General features: G+C 56.7%; 1 protein-coding gene across 2 annotated transcripts; it reads right to left on the bottom strand.

Annotated features, from left to right (window-relative positions):
• Positions 1-2,781: 2,781 nt before the first annotated feature.
• Positions 2,782-17,026, bottom strand: TNNT3 (troponin T3, fast skeletal type). Of its 2 annotated transcripts, XM_064287569.1 has the most exons (11): positions 15,884-17,026; positions 15,635-15,649; positions 12,611-12,629; positions 9,860-9,905; positions 8,638-8,754; positions 8,398-8,475; positions 7,981-8,094; positions 7,755-7,864; positions 7,439-7,529; positions 4,509-4,549; positions 2,782-2,964 (listed from the first exon to the last, which is right to left on the bottom strand). In XM_064287569.1, the coding sequence occupies exons 5-11, from the start codon at positions 8,719-8,721 to the stop codon at positions 2,910-2,912; spliced, it is 573 nt and encodes a 190-aa protein (XP_064143639.1). In that variant the 5' UTR covers positions 8,722-8,754; positions 9,860-9,905; positions 12,611-12,629; positions 15,635-15,649; positions 15,884-17,026; the 3' UTR covers positions 2,782-2,909. The 2 variants fall into 2 exon arrangements, with proteins under 2 accessions (XP_064143639.1, XP_064143641.1); XM_064287571.1 differs by lacking the exons at positions 9,860-9,905; positions 12,611-12,629; positions 15,635-15,649; positions 15,884-17,026 and having other exon boundaries at positions 8,638-8,940.
• Positions 17,027-23,839: the final 6,813 nt, after the last annotated feature.

Raw genomic sequence — 23,839 nt, 5'->3', positions numbered from 1 at the left:
CGGTCTCTTTGTCATCTTTCAATAACGTTTTTTTATTTTCTCTGTAGTCGTACATCTTTTGTGGGGTTTATTCTTTCTTACCTTGAGGAGTTGTCAATCCTCCCTAAGTTACACTATATTCTTTCAGGAAATCGGCTGTCTTCTGTAGTTTCAAATTTATGGTCATAAAGTTGTTTATGGTTCTTTTTTATTATACATTTAATCTCTGTAGTGCCTGCAATTATGTCCCTCAGTGACCTTCTCATCTTGTTTGTGTTTTCTTCCCTTTCTGTGAAAGTTTACTCAAGGCTTGGCTGCTTTACAAGCCTTTCACAGAATCAATTTTTTACTTCATCGATCGTGTCCATTATATTTTTGTTTTTTATTTAATTAACTTCTCTTTTCCTTATTATTTCTTTCCTCTTTCCCTTGGTTTTAATCTTTTGTTCTTCTAATTTCTTGGATGACACGTTGAATCTATTGGAAATTTTCGTCTTCCCTCTCCCCCTTTTTCTTTTCTAATGTAAGTACTCAGGTCCCGATGTTTCCCTCTAAATTCTGTTTTCACTGCATCCCTGGGTTTTGAGATGTGGCTCTTCCATTATCACTCAATTCTAAGCATTTTCTACTTTTCCTGATGATTTCTTCTATGACCTGCGAATTTTTCAGCTGAGTGTTTTTGAATTTCTAAACATATGCTTTAGAAGTTATCATTTAGCTAAGCTCTGACTTGGTCACAGAGGGCAGGCAGTTGGTGTCTAGGACTCACTTATCACTTGGAGTTTGTTGAAACTTGCTTTACGTCCTAATGTATGGTCAACTTCTGCTAATGTTTCCCACACATTCTCTTGTTTGGGGGAACGTGTTCTAGAGACATGCATTCAGGGGAGCCTAGTTGCTTTGTTCAAATCCTAGGCATCCTTCTCCACTCTTTGTGTCTCCCTGACTAACGGTTTCTGTGGGATGTGCCCTAAAGCCCCTCACATGGTTGGTTTGCCCATATGATTCTGCCATTCCTATTTTGTACAGCTTGCTATTGGGCTCACATACATTCCGAGCCACTCGTCCATGGCGACTTCCTTATTCCCTGTGAAACTCTTTGCCATCTAGAGGTTTGTCCTGCTCCAACACCTTGTCTTGGTGCTATCCAGTCACTTGAGCCCCTCATTTATGATATTTAGGTCTTCAGCTTTGATAACCGCAACAGAGAACACTTGGTTACGGAAAGTGCTTCTCTCACGTCCTGCTCATATTTCACTCAGGATGTTGACATCTCTGTGGGTGTGGCACGCGGGTATCTGGGGGGCATGTGTGTTTGTGGGTGTATGTGGTGTGTGTGGGGTTTGTGTATGTGCATTGTAGGGCTTATATGTGTGTTTGAGTCTATGGGTGTGTGTTGGGGTGTGTATACACATGGGAAGTTTTGTTTGGGGGAAGCATGAGTGTGTGTGTGTGTGCATGTATACGAGTGCACGCTGGGACATGCACACGTGTGTGGGGAGTTACGATTGTGGGGGGTGGAGTGTGCGCATGTGTATGTATGTGTGTGGGTGTGTTGGGGTATACACACGTATAGGAAGTTATGGTTATATGTGGGGGATGGTGTGTATATGTGTGTGGCTGTGTTGGGGCAGGCATGCATGAGGGGGTTATGTTTGCTGGGGCATGGGATGTGTGTATGTTTCTGTAGGTGTGTTGGGGTGTGCACACACATGTGGGGAGTTATTGTGTATGTGGAATGGCTGCATGCATGTATGTGCATGTGTGTGTGTGTTGGGGTGTGTACACATACGGGGAGTTATGCTTGCGTGTGTGGAATGGGCTGCATGCATGTGTGTGTGCATGTGTTGGGGTGTGCACATGTATGGGGAGTTATGCTTGCATGTGTGGAATGGGCTATGTGCACGTATGTGCATGTGTGTGGGTGTGTTTGGGTGTGCACACAAGTGTGTGCATGTACCATCTGAGGTTGGGTTTCATCGGCGGGCTGCAAGCACTCCTTACAGACCGCACTGGGTGCCCTGCCTCTCTTGCCCATCAGCGGGTGAACAGTGTGGCCCTCGCCCCCCTTGCCTCTGTGGAGAGGCGATGCTGGACACCACGATTCCTCCGTGACTGCTGTGCAGGGCTCTACGTCTTGATCCAATTTTTGTGATTTATACTTTCCATGATTCCATTTTGTCAGGGGTTTCACGTTTATGGGTGCAACTTACACTGTGTCCTCTTGGAATATAGAAAGGACTGTTTGTGTTTTCGTGTTTGCTTTCTTGCTGGAAAATGTGCTTTTTTGCATTCCTTCCCCTCCCAGTTCATGCGGCGCTGGCCTCTGTCCTGAGGTCCTTAGAGAAGGGTCTCCCAGGGCCTGCACGTCCTGTGGGGTGTTTGTCAAGTTCGGGGCATTGCCCTTGAGCTACATCCCCTCTGCCTGCACGTAGGGACGCTCCACCCTTCCTCCCTCTGAAAGAGCAAAACTCGGACCTGGCTCAAGTCAGTCAGTGAAACCCCAGCTGGAGTGGAGACCTGAGGGCTGGTGTCCTGGTGGGTTGAGGATAGGCGTGGAGGCCACTGGCTGAGTCCTGGGTGCAGAGGTTCTGGTGGCCATGGGAACCTGCCCTGCCGTCTCCTGAGCTGAGCCCTGAGATGGGCAACCACTTTCTCACTGGTCCGCGAGCCGCAGAGCTGCCACAGGATGTTCTGCCTCCCCCCCCCCACTGGCTCAGCCGCAGCACAAGTGCACACCTGGTGGAGGGGGGTCTGCTCACTTTATTCCCAGGCCCCAAGAGGTGGGGACAACGAGGACAGAGGCGGGAGGGAAGCTCCGGGACAGGCTGTGACTGTCCTGGAGCCTCAGAAGGAGCCTTGGTGTGGGGGCTGGGGGACAAGACCCATGGGGGGTCTCTGCCTCAAAGGTCCTCTTCCACTCCACCTCGTTACTTCCAGCGCCCACCGACCTTACCCTTGGCCGTGGCACCAGCCTTCTTGCTGCTGCAAATGGGAAGTAAGGTGGTCTTGAGTGTCAAGGTTGCGGCCGAGCCCCACCCAGGCCCCCAGGCCCTCAGCCCTAGCAGCTAGGCCCCATGGGCTGCTGTGAAGGCAAGGGTCCGGCCCAGCCCTCCTGGTGCCCCTGCCCACACCTCACTCAGCCCAGCAGTGCCGACTCACCTGTACCTGGCCAGTACCTGGGCCTAGTGGATTGGTACAAGGGGTCAGTATGATTAGGGGTCACGGGGGACTGGTGTGCAAGCCTGGGACGCCCACCCTCTCCTGCCCAAGGGCTCCGGGCATGGGCAGCCATGGTGGCTCTCGACCCCAGGACGTCTATCTCACAGACTTGTCTGTTTTCCTGACTTCTGGCTGGGAAGAGCTCGTCTTCCTTTCAGCACAGCCTCATGTGGCAGGAGGGGCTGAGGGTCCCAGCCTGAGGACCAGGAGGGCCTGGGAAGCCATGGCTCTGTGGCCTCCAATTGGGTCTAAACCCTGAAGGTCAGAAGTTCACCCCACGAGGGGTTACAGCCCTCTGGAGCTTGCCCCAACTGGGGACCTTTCCACACTGCACCCCACAAGGACACTGGATGGTAGGCTGGGGAAAGGGCCAGGTGGGGGCACAAGGATGTCTCAGGCCCAGGCCTCTGGGATCAGGCACTGCAGCTTAACAGGACCTCTGGTCCAAGAAGCTGGTACCGTGGCCAAGCTAGCTGAGGACAAGGCCTGACCCATGACCATGCCCTGGGCTAGGACTCTTCCGCAGGAGGAGGTGGGCTGGGGAGGTCCAGCGTGTCTGTGCACACACCCTTACACATGCACATACATGCACACACGTGTGTTCCCCTCACCCACACGGTCCAGACTTGACCCGCACAGCAGAGACCAGGGTGGGAAGCTCTCCCTATTGTCACTGGCCCCCAAGAGCAGTAAGGAAGCCAGGGTCAATGGAAAGAGGGCAGAAAATCCCCAAATACGTTGTAACCCGAAATTGGCCCCTGGGCCCACTATGCTCCTTGGGGGTGTGAAATGGCTTCACAACCAAACTTGGCAACAAATCCTGAGTGGGGGGCATGCCACCAAGGGTGTCTGAGATGGGCCTCAGGTGGTGAAGCCGTGCAGCCCTCAGGGTCCTCCCTGGCAGTGTTGCCACTGGTTGCTGGCCCTGGTGGGGGTGATTTTATAGACTGATTCCCCCCCGGGATCAAATCAGACCCCACACCACGGACCCTGTCCCTGGTCACCCTTTGCGGTAAAATGCAGGTGGAGGACCAGCAGTCTGAGGGCCTCCTCCTGGGAGAGGTGTCCCTGGCTCTGCCCCCTCCTGGTCTCTGTGCCGGGTCTGAGCAGGTGCAGTGGGTTCTGGGGCAGAGGGCCGGGCGTGTTGGAGGAGGTGCGGCCCACAGTTAGTTGGGTTATGCTCTGCGCAGGGCACCACCACTGGCCCTTGGTTTAGGGATGGGCGAAATGGCCCATCCCCGTGGGGGTCGCAGTGGCCCCATGGGGCCGTGTACCCAGCACAGAGTGAGGGATGGTAAGCTACTCACTGCTTCTGGGCCTGGTCGATACGGCTCCTGAAGTTGGTGATCTGTAAACAACACGGATGACTTACTGTGCAAGGCTGAGCAGGGCAGCAGGGAGGGGTCAAGACCTTCTTCTCCAGAGGAGAGCATGGGGTCACTGCAGTGTATTCCCATGTGGCCTCTTGTGATGACAGTTCCTCGGCAGGCATCCCCAGCCCCTAGCGCACCCGTGGACCTCAGCACCCCACACACCACGAGGATGTATATCAGCATCCCGCACACCACATGGATGTCAGCACACTGCACACCACGTGGATGTATATCAGCATCCCGCACACCACGTGGACATCAGCACACTGCACACCACATGGATGTCAGCACACTGCACACCACGTGGATGTATATCAGCATCCTACACACCACGTGGATGTCAGCACACTGCACACCACGTGGATGTATATCAGCATCCTGCACACCGCGTGGACATCAGCATACTGCACACCACGTGGATGTCAGCACACTGCACACCACATGGACATCAGAACCCCACACACCACGTGGACGTCAGAGTCCCGCACATCACGTGCACCTCAGCACGCCACACACCACGTGGACGTCAGAGTCCCGCACATCACGTGCACCTCAGCACGCCACACACCACGTGGACGTCAGCACCCTGCACACCACGTGGATGTATATCAGCATCCTGCACACCACATAGACGTTGGAACCCCACACACCCCGTGGATGTCAGCAGCCTGCACACACGTGGACATCAGCACCCAGCACACCATGTGGATATCAGCACCCTGCACACCATGTGGACACCAGCACCATACACACCACAAGGATGTCAGCACCCTGCACACGACATGGATGGATGTCAGCACCCTGCACACCACATGGACACCAGCACCATACACACCACAAGGATGTCAGCACCCTGCACATGACATGGATGGATGTCAGCACCCTGCACACCATGTGGACACCAGCACCATACACACCACAAGGATGTCAGCACCCTGCACACGACATGGATGGATGTCAGCACCCTGCACACCACGTGGACTGTCGGGCTCCCTTACTGTTTCCTGGTGCCTTGTGTGAAGGGGAGCTGCCCCCAGCCCCCAGGGCTCGTGCCTCCCTATTACTCACAGTGGCCTGCGCTGGAGACCTGGGCCAGGGCACAAATGGCTCTGAGTGACCACTTACCATTGGCTGCGGTGGGATGCAGGCCAGGGGCATGGAGTGAGTGCGGCTTCAGGGAAGTGGGGACTTGCAAGTCCCTTTGTCTCAGCCTGGGCTGCCTCTTATAGTCCCTGAGCCCTTGGGGGCCTGGCTGGTGGTCCCAGCACAGAGCCACACACCTTCCCTCTCTCCCCTTGCCCCCAGCTGCCCCCTCCTCCTGAGTGCACCTCGGGGACAAGGTGCTGTGGCCAGATCTAGGGCCAGGAGCTGGAGAGAGAAGGGGGCAGGGGGGCTTGGCAGAGGCCCATGCCCAGTCCGTGCCTGTGGCCTCAGCATTCTGCACGATCTGAAGGGTGCCATGCGTGAGCTCCCCGTGCACTTCACACCAGCAGCCGGGCCCACAACGTCCCGGGTACTTACAACTTGGCCAGCATCTCCACTCTGGCCCGCAAATTCATAATCTGGAAAGACCAGATAGTTATGGGGCTGAGGCTGCTGGTCCTACCTCACCTCAGCTGCCTGGGTTTGAGGCCTCGAGGCTCCCCCAGCCCCAAGGGCCCCACAGACTATGGGTCGATGAGTGTGATCACAGGCAGGGAGGGCTGGGCTCATGTGAATGCTTCTGGGGCTCCTGACTTGGGTCTGTGACCCCCATGCATGCAGGGGGACCCTGTGGCTGTAGGACTGCCTTTCCAGGGAGGCTCCCCAAGAGGCAACAACCTTGCTCTCTCAGCATACCCACCAGCTGGACCATGCTGGGCCCGTGGGGACATGTTCCCTCCTTGCGGTTACACGGGGTGGGGGGGTTAGGAGGACCTCTTTCTGCTAGAGAGAGGAAACTGAGGCACAGAGAGGTTAGGTGGGCTACCCGAAGACACAGAGCACCAAATGGAGCCCTGAGTCTGTGCCCATCACCTTGCACCATGCTGTCAGTTGCCCCATTTGAGCAGTTGAAGGAAACACCCTACAGCATGAAACCACTCCCCTCACCCAGGCCCTCTGACCCAAAGTTCCAAGAAAACAAAAAAAAAAAGTCACCCCGAGTTCCTCACCAGGCCCACGTGGCCTTGGGGGGCAGGAAACAGCCTCCAACGCTGCCCCACTCTACTTCTCAGACCAAGGCAGCCTGCCTTTGGGGCCCCAGCCACCCCCCGGGGCAATGTCTACATCAGGGCGCTATGGTCTGAGCCCCCAAAGAGGAGCAGCCCCACCCCTTCCGCATCACTGGGAGGGGTGTGGGTCACCTCCTGCCTGCTGTGATGCCAGCCGAGGCAGCAGCACCCTGGCTCCGCTCCCTGGGACAGGATGGGGGCTCGAGGAGGCATGCATCTTGGGGGGGAGGGGGACCCTGCTCAAGGACCCGGGGCACCAGCTGCCCACATGGGCACAGGAAAGCTGACTTCTCAGGGATCTAGGCTTGCAGGGACACCGGGAGAGAGACTTCCTAGTGTGGAGAGCTTAGTGTCCCCCAAGATGAGCTTGGTGACACGGGGACTCCCTACCAGCCTGAGGTAAGTTGGAGAGGACCCTGCAGCCCCTCGCCCAATGTTCCACCCTCACCCCTGCCCTCACCTGGTCAGCTCAGCACACATGGGGGCCGGGCTTATGCTGTGGTGTCTTGGTGACCTGCCCCAAGGGCATGCCAGCCACAGCCTCAGGGATTGGGGGCATTTGGTGGGTTCCAGAGGGTGAACCCAGAGTGTGAAGGGGGTCAAGAGGCTCTTGGTACCCAGCCTACAGGGGACCAGGAGGCCTGCACTCACGTCATATTTCTGACGCTTCAGTTTCTCCCCAAACTCGAACTTGTCAGTCTCCAGCCGGTACAGGGTGTCCCAGAGCTCCTTGGCCTTGTCCCTGTGGAAGGGGACAAAGAGATGATTGCCAGTTAAGCTCTGGACAAGCAAGGCCAGGCCCACCTGCTTGTCTCTGGCCACCACTGGGAGTTGAGCCCAGATGCCTGGAAGAAACCATGAGGGTGGGTTTAGAGAATGTTCTGGAAGCTCCATTGAGGCCAAACTATTGCCACCGCCACTGCCCAGCCCCCCAGCACGTCTTCTCCCTGAGAGGGTGTGTCCTTACCGCAGCTTGTCCTCGCCGAGGTGGTCAATGTTGAGCGGCTTTCGCCTCTCGGCCAGTATCTTCTTTTTCATCTCCCGAGCAGTCTGCTTCTTGCCTCTCTTCTGGTCAGCCTGAGCGGGGACAGGGTCCAGAGAGAGGAGCCTGGCCTCAGGAGCCTGGACTGAAGGCCAGTCCAGGGGTTTAGACAGAGGCCAAGCCATCACTTTGCTCTGAGGACCACACTCACCTTGGTCAGGTAGCTGCTGTAGTTGGCACCCATGGAGGACAGAGCCTTTTTCTTCTTCAGGTCATCCTCAGCTCTCCTCTTGGCATCCTCCTCCTCCCTCCTGGCTTTCTCCTCCTGTGAAGAGCCCAACCAGTATATCCTCAGGCATGGGGTCATAGATGCGCTGTTCTCTGGGCAGAATTCAGGGCCCTATCCTGGACTTGGAAATTTCTGGAAGCTCCAGGTAGTGGTTGAGGTCTGCCATTTTGCAGGTGGTTCTACAGAGCAAGGCCACCATGGGAGCCTCACCAAGGGCTCTGACCACTGGCAACTGTGACCAAGAACACAGGAGAAGGAAAGACAGGGACTCATATTTCTCTGGGCCTGGGGCTCATTGTGTCAGGGTCTAGGGGTAGGGAGGGGGTTCCTGGGCCTCACTGCCAATCTGTTCTGGCGCTCCCTCTCCTTCTCGGCTCGGATTCTCTGTTGTTCAGCTCTCTCTGCACGGCGCTTCTCCTGTGGTCAGAGGAGCAGTTCAGCCCAAACTTTCCACCTTCCAAGAGCAGCCACCAGTGGCCCCATCATCTCATGTCAGTCCCCTCCCCTGGGATGTGGGCTGAGACCACACCTATACAGATGCAGAAACCGAGGGCTGGGACCAGAACTGCCCAGACTCACAATTCTTTCCTTGAGAGCAACCAGCTCCTCCTCCTCCTTCTTCCGAGCTTCGAAGTGGCTGTCAATGAGAGCCTGGAGCTCCATGAGGTCTTTGTTCTGACGCTTCTTCTGGATGTCCTGTGGGCGGGAGATGCCCGTCAGTCTCCAAGAAACCTCTGATACCCTAGACCTGCCTACAACAAGCAGCACCTGCCTTTGCTCCAGCTGAGAAGCCCTTACTCCAGGCAACCAGAGAGCTGAAAGCTGCAAGGGGCCTTGGGCCCTCACCACACCTCCATGGCTACTGCCTTCCTGCAGGTCCAAGCCTGCCTGATCCCTTAGCTGCAGGGTGGGAATGGTGCCCTTTCTGTGTGTGAGTCCAAGTGCTGCCTGGGCCCTGCTCAGCCATGAAGTCATCAGCATCCCTGGGATGGACTGGATCTGATGTGGCCTTGTTTCCATTCTCAGCGATGCCCTGTACGGCCTTGGTAGAGAGGATACTGGCCAGTGAGATAATTTGCTGGGCAGAAAATAAACAGGTGGATGGGTGGGTGAGTGAATGAATGTATAGGTGGATGGGTGGATGGAAGGAAAGGAGGAATGTTGGATGGATGGATGGATGGATGGGTGGGTGGATAGATGGATAGGTGGATGGGTGGGTGAGTTGGTGGGTGGATAGACAGGTGGATGGATAAATGGGTTGGTGAATAAATAAATGGGTGGGTAGATGGATGGATGGGTGGCTGGCTGAGTGAATGTATGAATGGATGGGCTAATGGAAGGAAGGATGGATGGGTAGATGGATGGGTGTATGGGTAGGTGAGTTGGTGGGTGGGTAGATAGGTGGACGAATGAATGGGTGGGTGAATGAATGGATGGGTAGATAGATGAATGGGTGTGTGGATGAGTGAATGGATGAATGGATGGGTGGATGGAAGGAAGAAAGGATATATTGATGCATGGATGAATGAGAGAGTGGGTGGGTGGGTGGGTGGATGGATGGACGGGCGGATGGATGGATGGACGGGCGGATGGATGGGTGGATGGGTAGGGGAGGAAGAAACAAGAATGTCTATTCCTGGAGGAATCTCCCATAGCCCAGGAATGTACTAAGGTGGAATTGACTAGACCAGGAAGCCCCAGCTCTGGGTGCTTGAAAGGGGGTGACTTTCTCAAGCCTAATCTGAGACTGCAGGCTGGGGACAGAGGGGATACCATGCTGACCTGAATTCCACAAACTTACATCAAAGTCTACTTTCTCCCCTTCCGGGATCTTAGGAGCAGTGAGTCTGAAGAAGAGAGAGAGAGAGAGAGAGAGGCTCAGGAGCAGAGACAGCTTGAGACCCCACAAGGGTCAGCCTGGCCCACCTGACCCCAGCCCAGGCTGGCCATGGAACCCTCGCACCCAGCCAAGGGCACCTGCCTAGTGGCGCATTTGCCTGACCTTTGTTCTTATCAGGTATGTAATCCACTGCCAAAGAGAGTGGCTTGACTCTGGGAATGTTTCAACCTCCCAGTGCCCTTCTCTGTCTTGCCATCTTCTGAACATCTCAGGGTTGTTTTAATCCATCTGTCCAAGGAAGGGGGCCTTGGGTTTCTTCCTCACACAAATAAACAAAAGTGGCCAGTTTGGAACAGAAGTGGGGCAGCAGGCAGGTGGTAGGTCTCTGTGGTCAGGTGCATTTCTCTGTCTCCTGTTTATCTTTCTTTGACTCCAAGGAAAGAGAGAAGGGGGGCTGGGAAGACAGCACCTTGAAGAGTCACTAACCGTCTGGCCATCAGCCTGGCCCCCTCCCTACTGCATTACATCCCAGATGGATTAAAGAGTTAAAACAACAACAACAACACATTAAAAAAACCCAAAATCATCTGTAGAAGAAAGCGGAGCTGACTATTGATCCAACTGCTGGTGAGGAAAAGGATTTTCTAAGCTCCAAAGGACCAGAAGGTCCCAGAAAGGGGAAGATGTCCAGATGATTACATACAAATGAAAAAGCTATGTATGTGAAAAAAGGCAAACATTGAAAGGCCAAAAAAAAAAAAAAAAAGACTAGAAAAATATTTTCAGCAAACCTGGAGAAGGCTTAATATCCCTATGCGAACGGATGATTAAAAAAAACCTAGAGACGCCACCATAGCTGCTGCCACCGCTGCCCACCCATGAGATCAACGAGCTCAGACACAAACTACCAATTCTCCAAGACAGGCAAGCAGTTACCAGCCACTCGGGCAGGGGCTCTCACTCTCAGTAATCAAAGGAATGCAAACGAAAATAGCCCGAGAAGCCATTTCTCCTGCATCAAGGGCTAAGATGTGAAAGCAGGGCGCTGTCCATGGAGAGGGGGGCGTGTGCACAGACGCCATCACACGCCACGTCGAAGGCCTTGGCAGGCCCTTCATGGAAAGCAATTTGGCAAAGGATGTCAAAAGCCTTAAGAACGCTCATACTCTTTGACCCAGTAATTCCAATTCTGGGACTGCGGCCTAGGGAAATAACCCCAAAGACGGAAAACGCTTCCCACCCAGCGTTATTTATGATAGTAAAATATTGGGGCAAGCCTTCATGTCCTACAATAGGGGAATGGTTAGGAAAATTATGGTTTGCCCGATGGATGGAATACTATGTGGTCATTCAAAATATTTAAGAAGACGATGTAAAAACATGGAAAAATACTTAGGAATAGTGCTAAATTTTAGAAAAGCAGAATTCAAGGTCGGACAGACAGGGCGATGTTTAAAAAACAGCACAGCATTTGAAACTTTTTTTTTTTTTTTTTTTTAAAGCCCTATGCATGGAAAACTTGTGGGGGGAAAAAAAAGCTTTTTATTTCTTTCCACTCTTTTCCACAGTCTGGCTGGCTGGGTGGGAGAATTAGGGGTGCTTTTTTTTTCTTCTTCTTCATTAGAATTTTACGTATTTTCCAAATTTCCTTTAATGAGGTGTTTTGTTTTTATAGTGAAAACACAAACTGTGTTTTCGAGCTAGAAAATATCTTGTGATCTGTATGACTTTATTTTAAATTGCTGAAAAGGAAGGTGCAGGGTGGGCATGAGCTGGCCACCCTTCCACCTTTACACTCTTCTCTGAGCCTCGGTGGTGCCTAGCTCGGTGGGAAAGAGCACTGGGTGTGGATGTTTGGGTTAGAATCCCAGATCCTGCAGCATGAACAGCAGGCAAGAATACTCAAAGGGATAAAGGAATGAATCACGTACGGAGCGCTTGGACTCGAAATCACTGAAGAGCAGAGAAGTCAGAAGAGTTGGGTAAAAAAGAAACCTCCAAACTCCTCCCAAGCAGGATGAGGGGAAAGACCCTCCCAGAAGAATGGCTCCAACAGGGGCTCCAGCAGCCCCAGGCAGGGACACAGCGGACTTGGCCAATGTGAACGCCAAGGCCGGGCCATTCTGAGTGGGTTTTGGGGAGAAGACCCCTCCCGCCCACCCCCAGACCCCATTTATGTCGGTTTTCACACTGAAGGCCTCAGAGGGCCCTGCAGTGTCACAAGCACAGTGAGATCCATGAGGGAAGGGGAGCACCCTGGCTCTGCTCTCTCTGCCCCTTGTCTGCCAACCCTCTCCCGATCTGGCTGCACCCCCACCTTCCTTGGCCAGTAGCTCTGGGAGGCCTTCTTCTCCAGGAAGTCTTCCTTGACCACCCTGGATGACTCGCACCCAGACTGGACCCTGGAGTTTGGTTCTGCCCACCCCTGGGGGTGAGGAATGCAGATACAGTCTACCCTGGCATGTGGACATCCCGAATCACGTTCTTTTGTCAGATATCTAGAATTTTAAGCACCAAAGTGAAGCCCAAAGGAGTGGTCATGTGACCTCTGGATCTTGGGTCTCTGATTCAGCCCCCACCAAGGCTGGGTGCTTGCTCTTCCTCTGGGAACTGGGGCCCTGTCCTGTGGGATAGCAATTCCCCAGTCATCCTGCACACTGGGCTCCAATTCCGCACCCCAGCCCAGGGCCCTATTGCCCTGCCCCCACTCACCTGGGTCTTGGCTTCTCCTCTGGTCACAGCAGCACCAGTGTGGGGAGAGGAGGAGAGACAGACCAGGTGAGACCAGAAGAGACCAGGTGCCTCTCCAGCTGAGCCCACCAACCCCCAACCCAACCCGCCAGGGACCAGAGGGTCTTATCCCCACTCCAGGCCTGAGAAAGGCCCCGGTGGGGTTCAAGGACAGCTCGCGGTATGGGAACCAGGACACAGAGGGGGAAGGAGAAAAAAATAGAGAAGAAGGAGAAGAGAGAAATAGAAGCCGGAAGTAGAATTCTCCAAGAAGGGACAGACAGGAAGAGGTGGAGGAAAGATGAGGACAGGGAGGCAGGAAGAAAATGAAGATGAGGTTGAAGGAGCAGGAGGAAGCTCTGCCAGGGAAGGCCTCGGAGGAGCTGAGAAGGGGACAGAGGATGGGAAGGCAAGGGGAGAGGGCATCTCCCTCCTTCTCAGGTCCTGGTCTGTCCTGGTCTTCTGGTCATCCCCATGGGCCACCCTCTCTGTGCAGGGCAGAAGCTGGGGGCCTGTCTGGCTGGGGGAAGCAAGGGACAGACAGACAGGCAGAAGGACAGGCAGACATATGGACAGGCAGGCGGAGGAATGACGGGCGGGGGTCCTCTCCATCTCCATGTTGGGCTCATCCCTGGAAAGGGCTGCGGAGGGCCAGAGCCAGCAGAGCCGAGGGTCCGGGCGCAGCGGTGGCAGGACAAGCGGCCTTACCTCCCTCATCCTCCTCTGGCTCCTCGGCGGCGTCTTCGGGGCGCAAGCAGATATGCAAGAGAAAGGCCGTGCAGAGGCGCCACCAAGCCCTCCCTTGGACCCTGGCCCACTAGTGTCCCGAGCTGGGGAGGATGGAAGAGCTGGGTCCCAAGGAAGACCTGGATATAGGGGCACCAGTTTTTTTTTTTTTTTTTAAACAAACTTTTTTTTATAGAGAAGGCCTGGTCACAGTCCGTCCCCGTGGGGCTGGGAGGGTCTCTCTTGGAAAGTGGGGACCACCCTAGATTGGAGCCCCTGAACTGGGGTGGGGGCACAGGCCCAAGGGCAGCTTCGAGGTCAGTTGGGTTGAAACTTAGTGACTCAGTAAACAACTGGGCTAGTAGAGGTTCTCAAGCCTGCGGGCCTTTCTACACTGTTTTGTGTTTAGCTTCCTGCTCTGTAAGGAGCCCAAGAGAACCCTCAGGGCGGCCCCCCCCGGGGCCTGAAAGTCCACTACAGCCACCCAGCCTGGGTCCCAGCTTCTTCACCCTGAGGATGGGACTTCCTTACCCCCCGAGGCAGCCTGCCCTCTGACCCTCAGGATTGGCTAGGACTCTTTCCCGGTTGACTCTCTCCCTCTAGGCCTGCCTTGGTGCAGGCGCCTGTCTTTAGGCCAGAGCCCCCAGACCCTGGACTTCTGCTGGCCTGCCTGGACTGGCCTGGCCTCCCAGACACAAGCAGGAGGCCAGTGTGGCCTACACTGCCCTCCAAGCTCCTCTTCAGCCTATAGGATGAAGACATTCAACTGTGTGGGGTTCCTGCCCCCACTCTATCTGAACCCAGTAAAGCCAGACCCAGAAAACCTCCCTGACCTTCACAGAGATGCAGAAGGCCCCATCCTGGGGGCTGAGCTTGGCTAGACCCCTGTCCTGGCCAGCACAGGGCCTCACCACAGCTCATGGATCACGTGGTGGCTTAGGAACCCACTACACACCCGCCAACACCTCCCTGTCTGGCGCTTGGCCCTGCAGGTGGCCTGATGTCACTCTCCCCTGACACCTGGGGGCGGGGGCCATGGGGAGCAGAAACCCTGCAAATGGGCCAGAGCTGTCTGGGAGGGGGACAAATGGCCTGGCGCCTTTGGACTGCTCCTATCCCTGGGACTGGCTGGAGCAGCACCTGGCTGAGGCCTTTGGGGTCCACAGAGGCCTGGGCTGGGGCTGGCGGAGGGAATGGGTTGGGAAGGCCAAGGCCCACAGCCTGAGCAGCAAGGAGCTCCAGCCAGGGTGCCCCGCCGGGGCTTAGTGGAGGCTTCTGGTGGTGGCCTCCGTGTCTGGGGCTCCCCCTTGCTTCTTCCAACCTGTAGGCCTCAGTGCTGGTTCTGGGATGACCTTGCCCCTTCCCGGTGACCTCTAGCAAGTCGTCATCTTCCACCTGCACTGCCTGAATATCCATCATTCAACCCTCTGCTGGGCAGACAGCCTCTCTGGGGCCAGGGCAGTGAAGACCCTTGCCTGGTCTGTGCCGGGTGGAGGGGGGGTAGTTCTGGGCTCCACTGAGGTGGCATGCAAATGAGCCTAAAAAGAACTCCCTAACTCTGGCCCCAAGCCCTTGAACCTACAGCTTCCTCACCTCTACCTTGGGTATGGCAGCCCTGCTGCAGGGGGGAGAGGCCCACCCAGGCCTCCTCACACTGGGTGTGTCTGGCTCTGGCCCAGCAATGGGTGGGATTCGACCTGACTGATTACGTGCTTGCACGCATGGCCTCTGGTAATTCCCAGTCCCCATTCCCACCTCAGGCCTCAGCTGACTTTCTGCTTCACCCCACTTGCCCCTCCTCACCCTCCCTGCAGCCTCACCCCTCCTGACTTTCCAGCTTCTGGCTCGCTATCTGGGGCAGGGTGGAGGCTGCCTGCTCTACCACTCCTCTGCTCTTCCCCACCCTGCCCTGGTGGATCAGGAGGGTCCCAGTGGACCCCAGCACCATCCTCCCAGAACCCACACCCTTCTCAGGGACCCTTCACCCTTCAAAGCTGGCCACAGCACACCTTCTTGCTGGTGGCCTGGGAAGCACCCCCTGGGTCCTTGGCCCTCTCTCCTGGTAGAGGCCACGAGGAAGCCTGCACTCCACTGGCCAGTCTTGCATAAATCATCCCTTCCTCCAGGCCCAGCTTGTCCTCACTCCACCCCCAGCTCACAGGCCAGAGTGGTCATTGTGGTCAGCAGTGGCAATGGGAGCGAGGTGGAAGTGAGGAAGTGGCAGGGGCTTTGGGGGCCTAGGGCAGTGGCGGAGCCCACCCTCACCTTCTAGACACATACCTTCTTGAACTTCCTCTGCAGAATGGCATCATGGGGACACACGAGGAGAGAGAAGAGGAGGGAGAGAACAGCTGTGAAAATGTGCGGGGGAAGGTTCTGGTGGGAGGGGACACAGGAGGGCAGAGGAGCCTGAGCCAACCAGAGCATGAGCAGGTTAAGTGGCCCTCTTGTTCCTCTCTTGTCTGTACACACCACACATGGCCACACATACGCACGTGTGCCACACGGAGATGAAGTCATGTCACATACCTGGCTCATGAACTTCATGGACTAAGGAGGGCCATGGAACAAGAGGCAAGACCACGGGTCAGAGGCCAAAGGAGAAGGATTTCCAGGTTAATGGAACAGCCCGTCGCCACTCGGAGGGTCAGCAGCGAGGTGGGGGTGGGGGGCATGCGGAAAGCGAGCGAGAGATGGTCAGTAGTCAGTGCCAACCTCAGATGCCACCCCACCCCAAGGCCCCCAATCTTGCTGCCTGCTCTCAGAGTCCACCCCTCACCCAGTCTCGCCTCACAGATGGGTAAACTGAGGCTCAAAGGTGCCGTTTGGAACCGGCTCTTGTTGCAGTGACAGCCCCTGCCTCGGCCATATTGGGGAGGGGGCCTGGGGACCCCCATGCCTCCCTTTGTTTCTGGAGAGGACTTTCATGCAGGGCTATGGTGGCAATGCCAGGGCCTTGCAGCGTGTGCCCCCTTGCACCCAGGTTGGGGCCTGTAACCAGGGAGGCAGAGCTGAAAAGTGGGCGTAGCGGCATGTCCAGGATACCCCCTATCTCCTCCCCTGCGTCTATCCACTCTGGCCCAGCTGCCTTCTGGGCCCAGGCCCCAAGGAGGGGAACTCTGGGCTGGGTTGGAGGGATGGGGCTAGACTGACAAGAACCCCTGCTGGGGGCTGACAAAGGGGCATAACTCTTTAGCAGGGTGAGCTGGGAGGAGCACAGATGAAGGCCTTGCCCTGGGTGCACAGCCGCCTGGCCCTAGCACCCCCTTCCCATCTGCCCTCTCTCTCTCCATAGCCAAGGCCTTCCAGGGGGCTGTGCAGGGGTCCTGACCTATTGGGGTCCCTCAGTTACCCCCTGAGCTGGAGGGATAGTCTGGGGGACAGAGAGTCTGGACCATGTCCCAGGAGCTCAGCCACAGTTCCCCCAGTCCCAATCCCCAGCTTGGAGATGCCCCCTCCGTTGTAGCCCAGCTCCCTCCAGCTTGGGGGGCCCTCCAACAGTCCCCACCAGCCGGGTTCTGGTGGGAGCTCCTGGCACAGCCTGTGGAATCGGGCTGGCCCTGCCCTGGCATGGGATCCCTACCCTCCCTGGTCAAGCAGTGGCCATGGTTAGTGGGTTACTGTGGGGCCACATGTGGGGCTTCTCGGCCGGCTGGGTGTCCTGCTGCCTCCCCCCTCGCGCCCCCACCCTGGTCAGGCACCAGCGAGCCCTAGGCCCCACATGGGGTCAGAAGTCCTTTGTTTCGTACCTTCCTCATGGACTTCTGCAGGTGAGGGGTGCCGGGAGTAGAGCGGTGGGAGGAGAAAGGAGAGGGTTAGATAAGGAGGTGCACACGGCAGGGTCTTAGAGGCCAGGGGTGAGGGGCGTCAGGACGAGTCAGGGACAGGCAGGCATGTTGGGGACACTTGGGATGAAGGTCGGGGCAGGAAGGCTGGGAGAGCCAGGTGTGGGCTGGGGTCCTGGACCCCACTTACCTTCGTCCTGGGCCACTTCTGGGGTACCAGGAGCAGGAGGAGGCAAGAGGGAGGGAGGGAACAAGGACAGTCATTAGAGGTATGCACACAGGGCTGTAGAGGAGGGGGATGGTCCCAGAGGGACAAGAGGAGCAGTGGGTGCTTGCTTGGGCCAATGGGGTGCGAAGGAGAGTAAGCCTGTATTTCTGGGCCCAGGACTCAGGGGATGGCCCCACCTAGCAGGGGCCTCTACAGGAAGGACATGGCCCACCGGGGACGTCCTCCTCAGAGGCCCTACGGGACCCCCACACTAGGCGACCTCTTTTTGCAGCCCTGCTCCTGAGGGGTCGGGGTTCAGAGACCACTGAGGTGTCTGAGCAAGAGAGGAGCCTGGCTCAGACTCTCCCTGCAGGTCTCAGCATGAGGACTTGAGTTAGTAATAATGTACCCACATTGGTTCAGCAGTTGGAACTAATGTATCACACGAATGCAAGATGTTAATAGCAGGGGAGACAGCAGCTCACAGGGGAGAAGGGCTTCACTGGAGTGCTCTGTGCCCTGTGTAATTGTCTGGATACCTAAAACTGCTCTAAAAAAAATAAAGTGTATCGGTTTGAAAACCAAAAAACAACAACAGAAAAAGCACCCTGCTGCTTGGCCACATTCTGCCCATGGGAAAACATCTACAAGGAAGATCGCCGAGGTACAGACGCCGAGGGTCTTAAGCACAAGAGACCCTCTGGTGCCCCCCCGTGGACCCCTTCCTTTCATGGCCACCTCTGTCCTGCCACATTCTCTTCCTGAGGGAAGGGTTGGCCTCCTCAAGCCCACGTCTCCCACCCAGAAAGGTCTCTTCCACCTTTTCGGCAGAAAAAGTAATATTTTTTGTTCATGTTGTTAGGGTAGCCAAGTGTTTTCAAAATATTTTCAAAACATAGCACTGAGCTGCTCGCAGGAGGCCCTGCCCCTCACGGTGGCGTGAAAGCTCCCGGCTTGAGCGAGTGCCGGGTGCCAGGTGCCTGCACTCCTGTGTGCAGCCTGAGAACCTCCGTGCCGCAGAGCTCCCAGCACCACGCCTGCCTGGGCGCGCTTTGGCTGCCGCGCCTGCCCAACAAGGGCATTTCGGGAGGAATCCCAGATCACGCCTGAAGGTTGTAAGCACAAGGGGCAGAGGATGAGAGACTGAGAGGGAGGGAGATGCTGAGAGAGACAGAGATATGGGGGGGGGCATGGAGATAGAGAGAGACAAAGAAAGATACGGAGGGAGATACAAAGATACAGAGAGACAAATAGAGAGAGAGAAAGACAAATACTGAGAGGGGCAGAGATACTGAGAAACATAAATGAAAGAGACAGAGAGATAGAAAGAGATACTAAGAGAGAGAAATAGAGACAGAGGGAGATGCTGAGAGAGGGAGTGGTCAGTGTCATGCAGGACAAGGCACTTGATATTAATCTGAGTGAGAATGGCAATGATCAAATTCCAGGTAACTCCAAACACCTCGCCACGATGAGGATGACGTATTAATGACCACAGACAAAGAGGATGACATACTAGTGACCATGGATGAGTGTGTCAGTCTATTAATGCATTAGAGAGACGGGAAGTTAGAGGTGGTGGCGGCCCCGGAAATCATGGGGGAAGGATGGGCAAGCTCGAGGAAGCCAGGAGAGGCCATGGTAGGTTTGGCTGCAGAGGGTCAAGCAGGAAAAGGAGAGGTTAAGAGGAGGGAGGCATTGGGGGCTCTAGGAGGCCTCCAGAGGCTGCTAGAATTACCTTCCTCTTCATACTGTTCTGCATTGGAATAGAGACAAAAGAGAGTGGCCTGTTAACAGAGTCTGCAGGGCTGGCCTGGGGGTTGGGGGGTAGGCCAGAGGAGGCTGCCTGGCACAGGAGGAGGAAGAGGTTTGCAAGGAGGGCTGATGCCTGGATGCCTCCATCCTGCAGTGGGGAGCACGGCAGAGTGGCCCCACAGGCCCCCTCTGGCCAAGCCTCCCTGGACACCACCTTCTGTTGCAAACTTCTTGGTAGTGCCCAAAAAGACAAGGCTCCAAGGGGGAGCCCATTGTCATGGGGGCCACTGTGAAATTCACCCAGTGAACACGGGAAGTCTGAGGTGTCCAGGCCAGGGTGTTCCCCAAACAATCAAACACACACCCTCCCCAAGTGTGGTCTTCTGTGTAGGGGGATGCAGAGGGAACAATGATGACTTTGACACTTACCCTCAACCTGTTCACTGTGGGAGGAAGAGAGAGAGAGAGAGAAGGGAGAAGGTGAGAGTGGGCTTTGCTCAGGCTTGTTTGTCACAAACGCCAGCAACCCCTCCAGCCTGAAAGCGTTCCTTATACATAAGCCAAGGGTCAGAGGGTCCCAAGGTGGGGGCGGAGGCTGGTGACTCTGACTGGTACTCACACTTCCTCGTCAGACATCGTGGGGGTGGGTTGTTTCTGCAGAGAAAGAGAGAGACCAAGACCAGAGTTAGGAGTTGCCTTGGTGGAGAAGTACAGGAGAGAGGCTGGGGTGGGCTCTCGGAGCTGGGGGATTGTGAGGAGACATGGTGGGGTGGGTTGTTTCTGCAGAGGAGAGAGATCAAGACCAGAGTTAGGAGTTGCCTTGGTGGAGAAGTACAGGAGAGGGGCTGGGGTGGGCTCTCGGAACTGGGGGATTGTGAGGAGACATTCGCAGGCAGGAGTCAAGGGCCAGTTCTTGGGCCTTGGGTGGGTCCACCTCCCAGCCTTGGGCCCCTCCACAGGCCCCTTGCTTCCTCCGAGGCTCCAGCCCCCTCCTGCCTGCCCAGCACTCACTCTGGCTGAAGCTGGAAGGGACGGTCATCCACCCCCACCCGGGCCGACAGCCTCCCCCAGCATTCCTCGCCTAGGGTCATCCAGAATGCACAGGCTTGTCCAGGGCCAGGGACCGCCCATCCAAGTCCTGCTGATGTGGCTATTGACCTGCCTCTGGGTGGTCTTTGCCCAGTGGCCTAGGCTGGGGGAAGGGGCTCTCCAGGAAACCCGAGATCACCGAGCCCTTGCTCCCCCAGATGGGCCACCTGGACCTTCTCTCGAATGCCTGCCCCACAGCTCCCCCCCATGAGAACCCCTCCTCCTTTTGGGAGCCTGAAGCTCCCTTCTGTGCACAACAGCTTCCCACCAGGACCTTGTGTTCTCTTGATTAAGGGGGAGCTCTGGAGTCTCCTGTGTGTGCCCCCCAGCCCTCCACAGCTCCTCTCAAAACCACAGAGAACAGGAGCTGGTACATGGCCAGGGTGAGTGCTCAAGCTCCTTTAGCCAAGGACAGGACATGGGACATGGGGACACAAGACATGGGACTGGTCTGGCTGTTCCTCCCTGTGTTTACTCACACACCCTGTGCCCGCACAAGGCCCATGTGGGCTGCAGGGCTGCAGATGGCCCCTCTGCCCCCACCCCTCCATGGCTGCTTCCCCAGGCCCCAGGACGCTCTTGAATTTGTCAATGTCTGGGGGAAACGCCAGGCCGGATGCGGCCAGGTGCGGCTCAGCGCTCGGGGACTATCTGCCCGTGGGCTGTCCACTGCGCGCGGGCGGCCAGGGCCGGGGGCCTCACAGCTGCCTCAGAATGTTGGCTCAGGGTTTCAAATCCCGAGCTCCTGACAACACATTACAGCTTGCTTGAAGACAATCGCTCTGCCCCCCAGGGAGCCTTGTATAAGAAAAACACAAGTTAATCATCTACAAAAGCATCCACATTGCATTTCTTAGGTGGGAACTGTTCTCCAAACCCGCTTTCAAGAATGTTCATTTCCCAGAGCAACCTAAGCTCTGTGCAAAATTAACCAGCAGCTCTCTGCTAACTGCCTCGCGGGGCTGCGCGCTTCCAGGTTCAGCCCAGGCCTCTGCTGCCCCCTCTAGTCACAGCCTGTCTCTCAGCCCTCAGCCCAGTGCTCCTCAGTACTGCTAGAAAGCTTGGCCCCTCCATGGGTGCAGCCCCCTTTGCCCGGCCTCACCAGCCCCTCTGGTTCTGCCCTTGCCCAGGAGCTAGCGGGCCCCTCCCCGCCCACTCTGTAGGGTTAGAGGGGCCGTGAGAAATGTGAGAGCCAGGACCATCCTGCTGTCCCCACCCCTCACCCTGGCTGGGCCCTGGCACCTGTTGTCTGCCCCAGGAGGATGGCGGTACTGGCCCAGGCCCAGGAGCAGATTATTTTTAAGGAGCTGGTAGCAGCTGGGGTGTCCAGGAATAGGCACCAAAATTAGCCAAGACGCCTCAGCCCAGAAACCCAAGATGGGGGGGGAGGGGGGCGCTGCACCAGCGCCTGTCCCTTAGCCTGGCCTGCCCAGCCTCCCTGTCCCCCAAGGGGTCACCTGCCCTTCGGGGTTGGGGGTCCAAACAGGCACACAGTGAGGGCTCCCACACTCCCAGGCAGGGTTGTCCTGAGAGGCCCTTTTGGAAGGGGGGGGGGCTGCACTGCCTCTGCTGCTCCCGCCAAGGCAGGTCAGCCCCCACCCCCTGCTCTGGGCAGGGTTCAAGGCCCTTGGGTCTCCTGCTCCCATTCGGGGGTCTCTGGGCCCTGGCCCTCTCAAGGGAGGAGGGGGCTGAGTGGGGAGTGGAGACAGGATTTGGGCAGCTGAGAATGCACAGTGGGCAGGTCTCATCTCCCCTCGGAGGAGCAGGCATGAAAATGGCCCCTGAGGTCAGTTTTCTTGGGGGACATGCACCCTTCTTCTCTCCTTCTCAGGCGACAGGCGAGGGATGGAGGAGGGGGGGACAGGAGTTCCTGGCACCCCCTTGCCATGGAACCCAGGCTACATCATCTCCCCTCGCTGCTTCAGCCCTCATTTTCCATTGAGTCAATGGCTACTTGCCCCACCTGCTCCCAGCATGGCAGAGAACACTGGAAAGGCTGAAGGGGCTGGAGCGTGCGAGGGGCTGGGCCTGGGCACCTCAAGAGGGGCCACTGAGCCCTGGGCAGATGGAGCACGGGCAGGGCAGAATGGGCATTGGAGGGCACACTGACTCCCCAGCCAAAGGCCTCAGTCTTTCTGGGCAGCAGGGATGGCAGCCCAGTGCTCCATGCCTCCCTATGCCCCAGCCCAGCCCCTTAACCCCTGAGAGCTGGCCCCAAAGGTGTTGGAAGCCAGGGTTCATGGGTCCCAGCTATCTCCTACCCACGGGTACTCTCCTGGGTGACCTCAGACAACCACTCAGGTCCTTGGTTTTCATCCTATCTACAAAATGGCGGCATTAGGGATGATAGCCACTTTAGCTGTGAGCCCAGGGTCCTCAGCTCAGAGTAGCCTACAAGGACAGGACGAGATAGCCCAGGGTGATCGTGAGCAGCCAGCCTCCAAAGTGGCCTCCCCTTCGGCTTCTTCAGGACCCCCACCTCTGTCCTCCCACCCTCCTGTCTCAGCATTCCAGCTTGGGAACACTTCTTCACCGTTGGTCCCAGGTTCAGAAAACATCATCCCTTGATGCCCCCATCCCAGACTCTGGGCCATGGATGGCTTCTTGGGGTCCCCAAGACTCAAGAGTTCAGAGCCCCAGGATGCACCTAACACATAGGCCCTGCCCACCCCAGCCCAGCCCAGAAGGCCCTGGCCTGGCCTGGCCACTGCATGGCCGCACCAACCTGGGCGGCGAGTCTGGAGAAGGACTGAGTTCCCCGAGGACCAGCTGCAACACTGCCCTCTCGGCCTCACGCCCTTGTGTTATAGTGACATTTGATCTTTGCCCAAAGCCCATTGGCCAGCAGCAGGGGGCTGAAAAGCATGGCCAGGGAGGGAAGGGGCTGTGCCCACTCGAGCCCCTTACCAAGTATAGGAATGGCCTGAGGAGGAGGTAAGGATGGGAGGACGCTCCTGAGAAGGAGATAGCTCTCCCTCCTCGAGTGTCAGCTTCTATTTTTACCTCCCTCCAACCCCTGTCCCCCACACCCAGCAGGCACATTCTCGAAGAAAGGAGGGGACTGGCTGCCCCAGGGGAACAGCTGAGGGCTCTCCTTCTTCCAGGCTGGTGTTGGCCCAGTGTGGAGTCCCAAGTACCCAGCTCCGGGAGAAGACACTTCCCGGGACAGAGCGGTCTGCTCAGTGTAGGTGCTCAGGCCCCCCACCACCCCATCAGAAGGGGCAGCCTGTGGCCTAGAGACCCCATGAGACTGAGGCTGTTGGAGGCCAGCCCCTACATGTGCAAGCTCCTCTAGGGCCTGTCTTCTTTCTGGGGTAGACACACAGGGCAGGCAGGGTAAGTGAGCACTGGGTATACCCACCAAACTCCAGCTGCTTGTGTCTAGGCATATCTCCCATGGCTGCTGTCTCAAAGGCCAGAGCTTCTTCCACTGGCCAGGCTCCCTGCTTGTGGCCCTAGCGCCCCAAGCGCTCCTCCCTCAGCAGGATGCAGCACCCTGCTCAGAAGTAGGCCTGGCCGGGTGCCCACGGGGCCCAGCTTTCTTTCCTCAGGACTCCAAGCGGCACCATCCAACTGACAGACAGCCCCTCATGTGGTCTCTGAGGCTCCAGCAGCCCTGCCCCTCGGCTGAGGGAAACTGAGGCTGGC

The sequence above is a fragment of the Loxodonta africana genome, chromosome 7 (genome assembly GCF_030014295.1).
Source record: "Loxodonta africana isolate mLoxAfr1 chromosome 7, mLoxAfr1.hap2, whole genome shotgun sequence".
Classification (NCBI taxonomy): Eukaryota; Metazoa; Chordata; class Mammalia; order Proboscidea; family Elephantidae; genus Loxodonta; species Loxodonta africana.
This window is presented reverse-complemented; position numbering and strand designations above follow the sequence as displayed.

Excerpts from the sequence above, each read along its gene's own strand:
- TNNT3 (XM_064287569.1), bottom strand. The coding sequence starts at position 8,721 with ATGGAGCTCCAGGCTCTCATTGACAGCCACTTCGAAGCTCGGAAGAAG. Across the intron at positions 8,476-8,637 it reads TTGCTCTCAAGGAAAGAATT|GAGAAGCGCCGTGCAGAGAG; the intron begins GTGAGTCTGGGC and ends CTCTGACCACAG. Across the intron at positions 7,865-7,980 it reads ACAGCAGCTACCTGACCAAG|GCTGACCAGAAGAGAGGCAA; the intron begins GTGAGTGTGGTC and ends GTCCCCGCTCAG.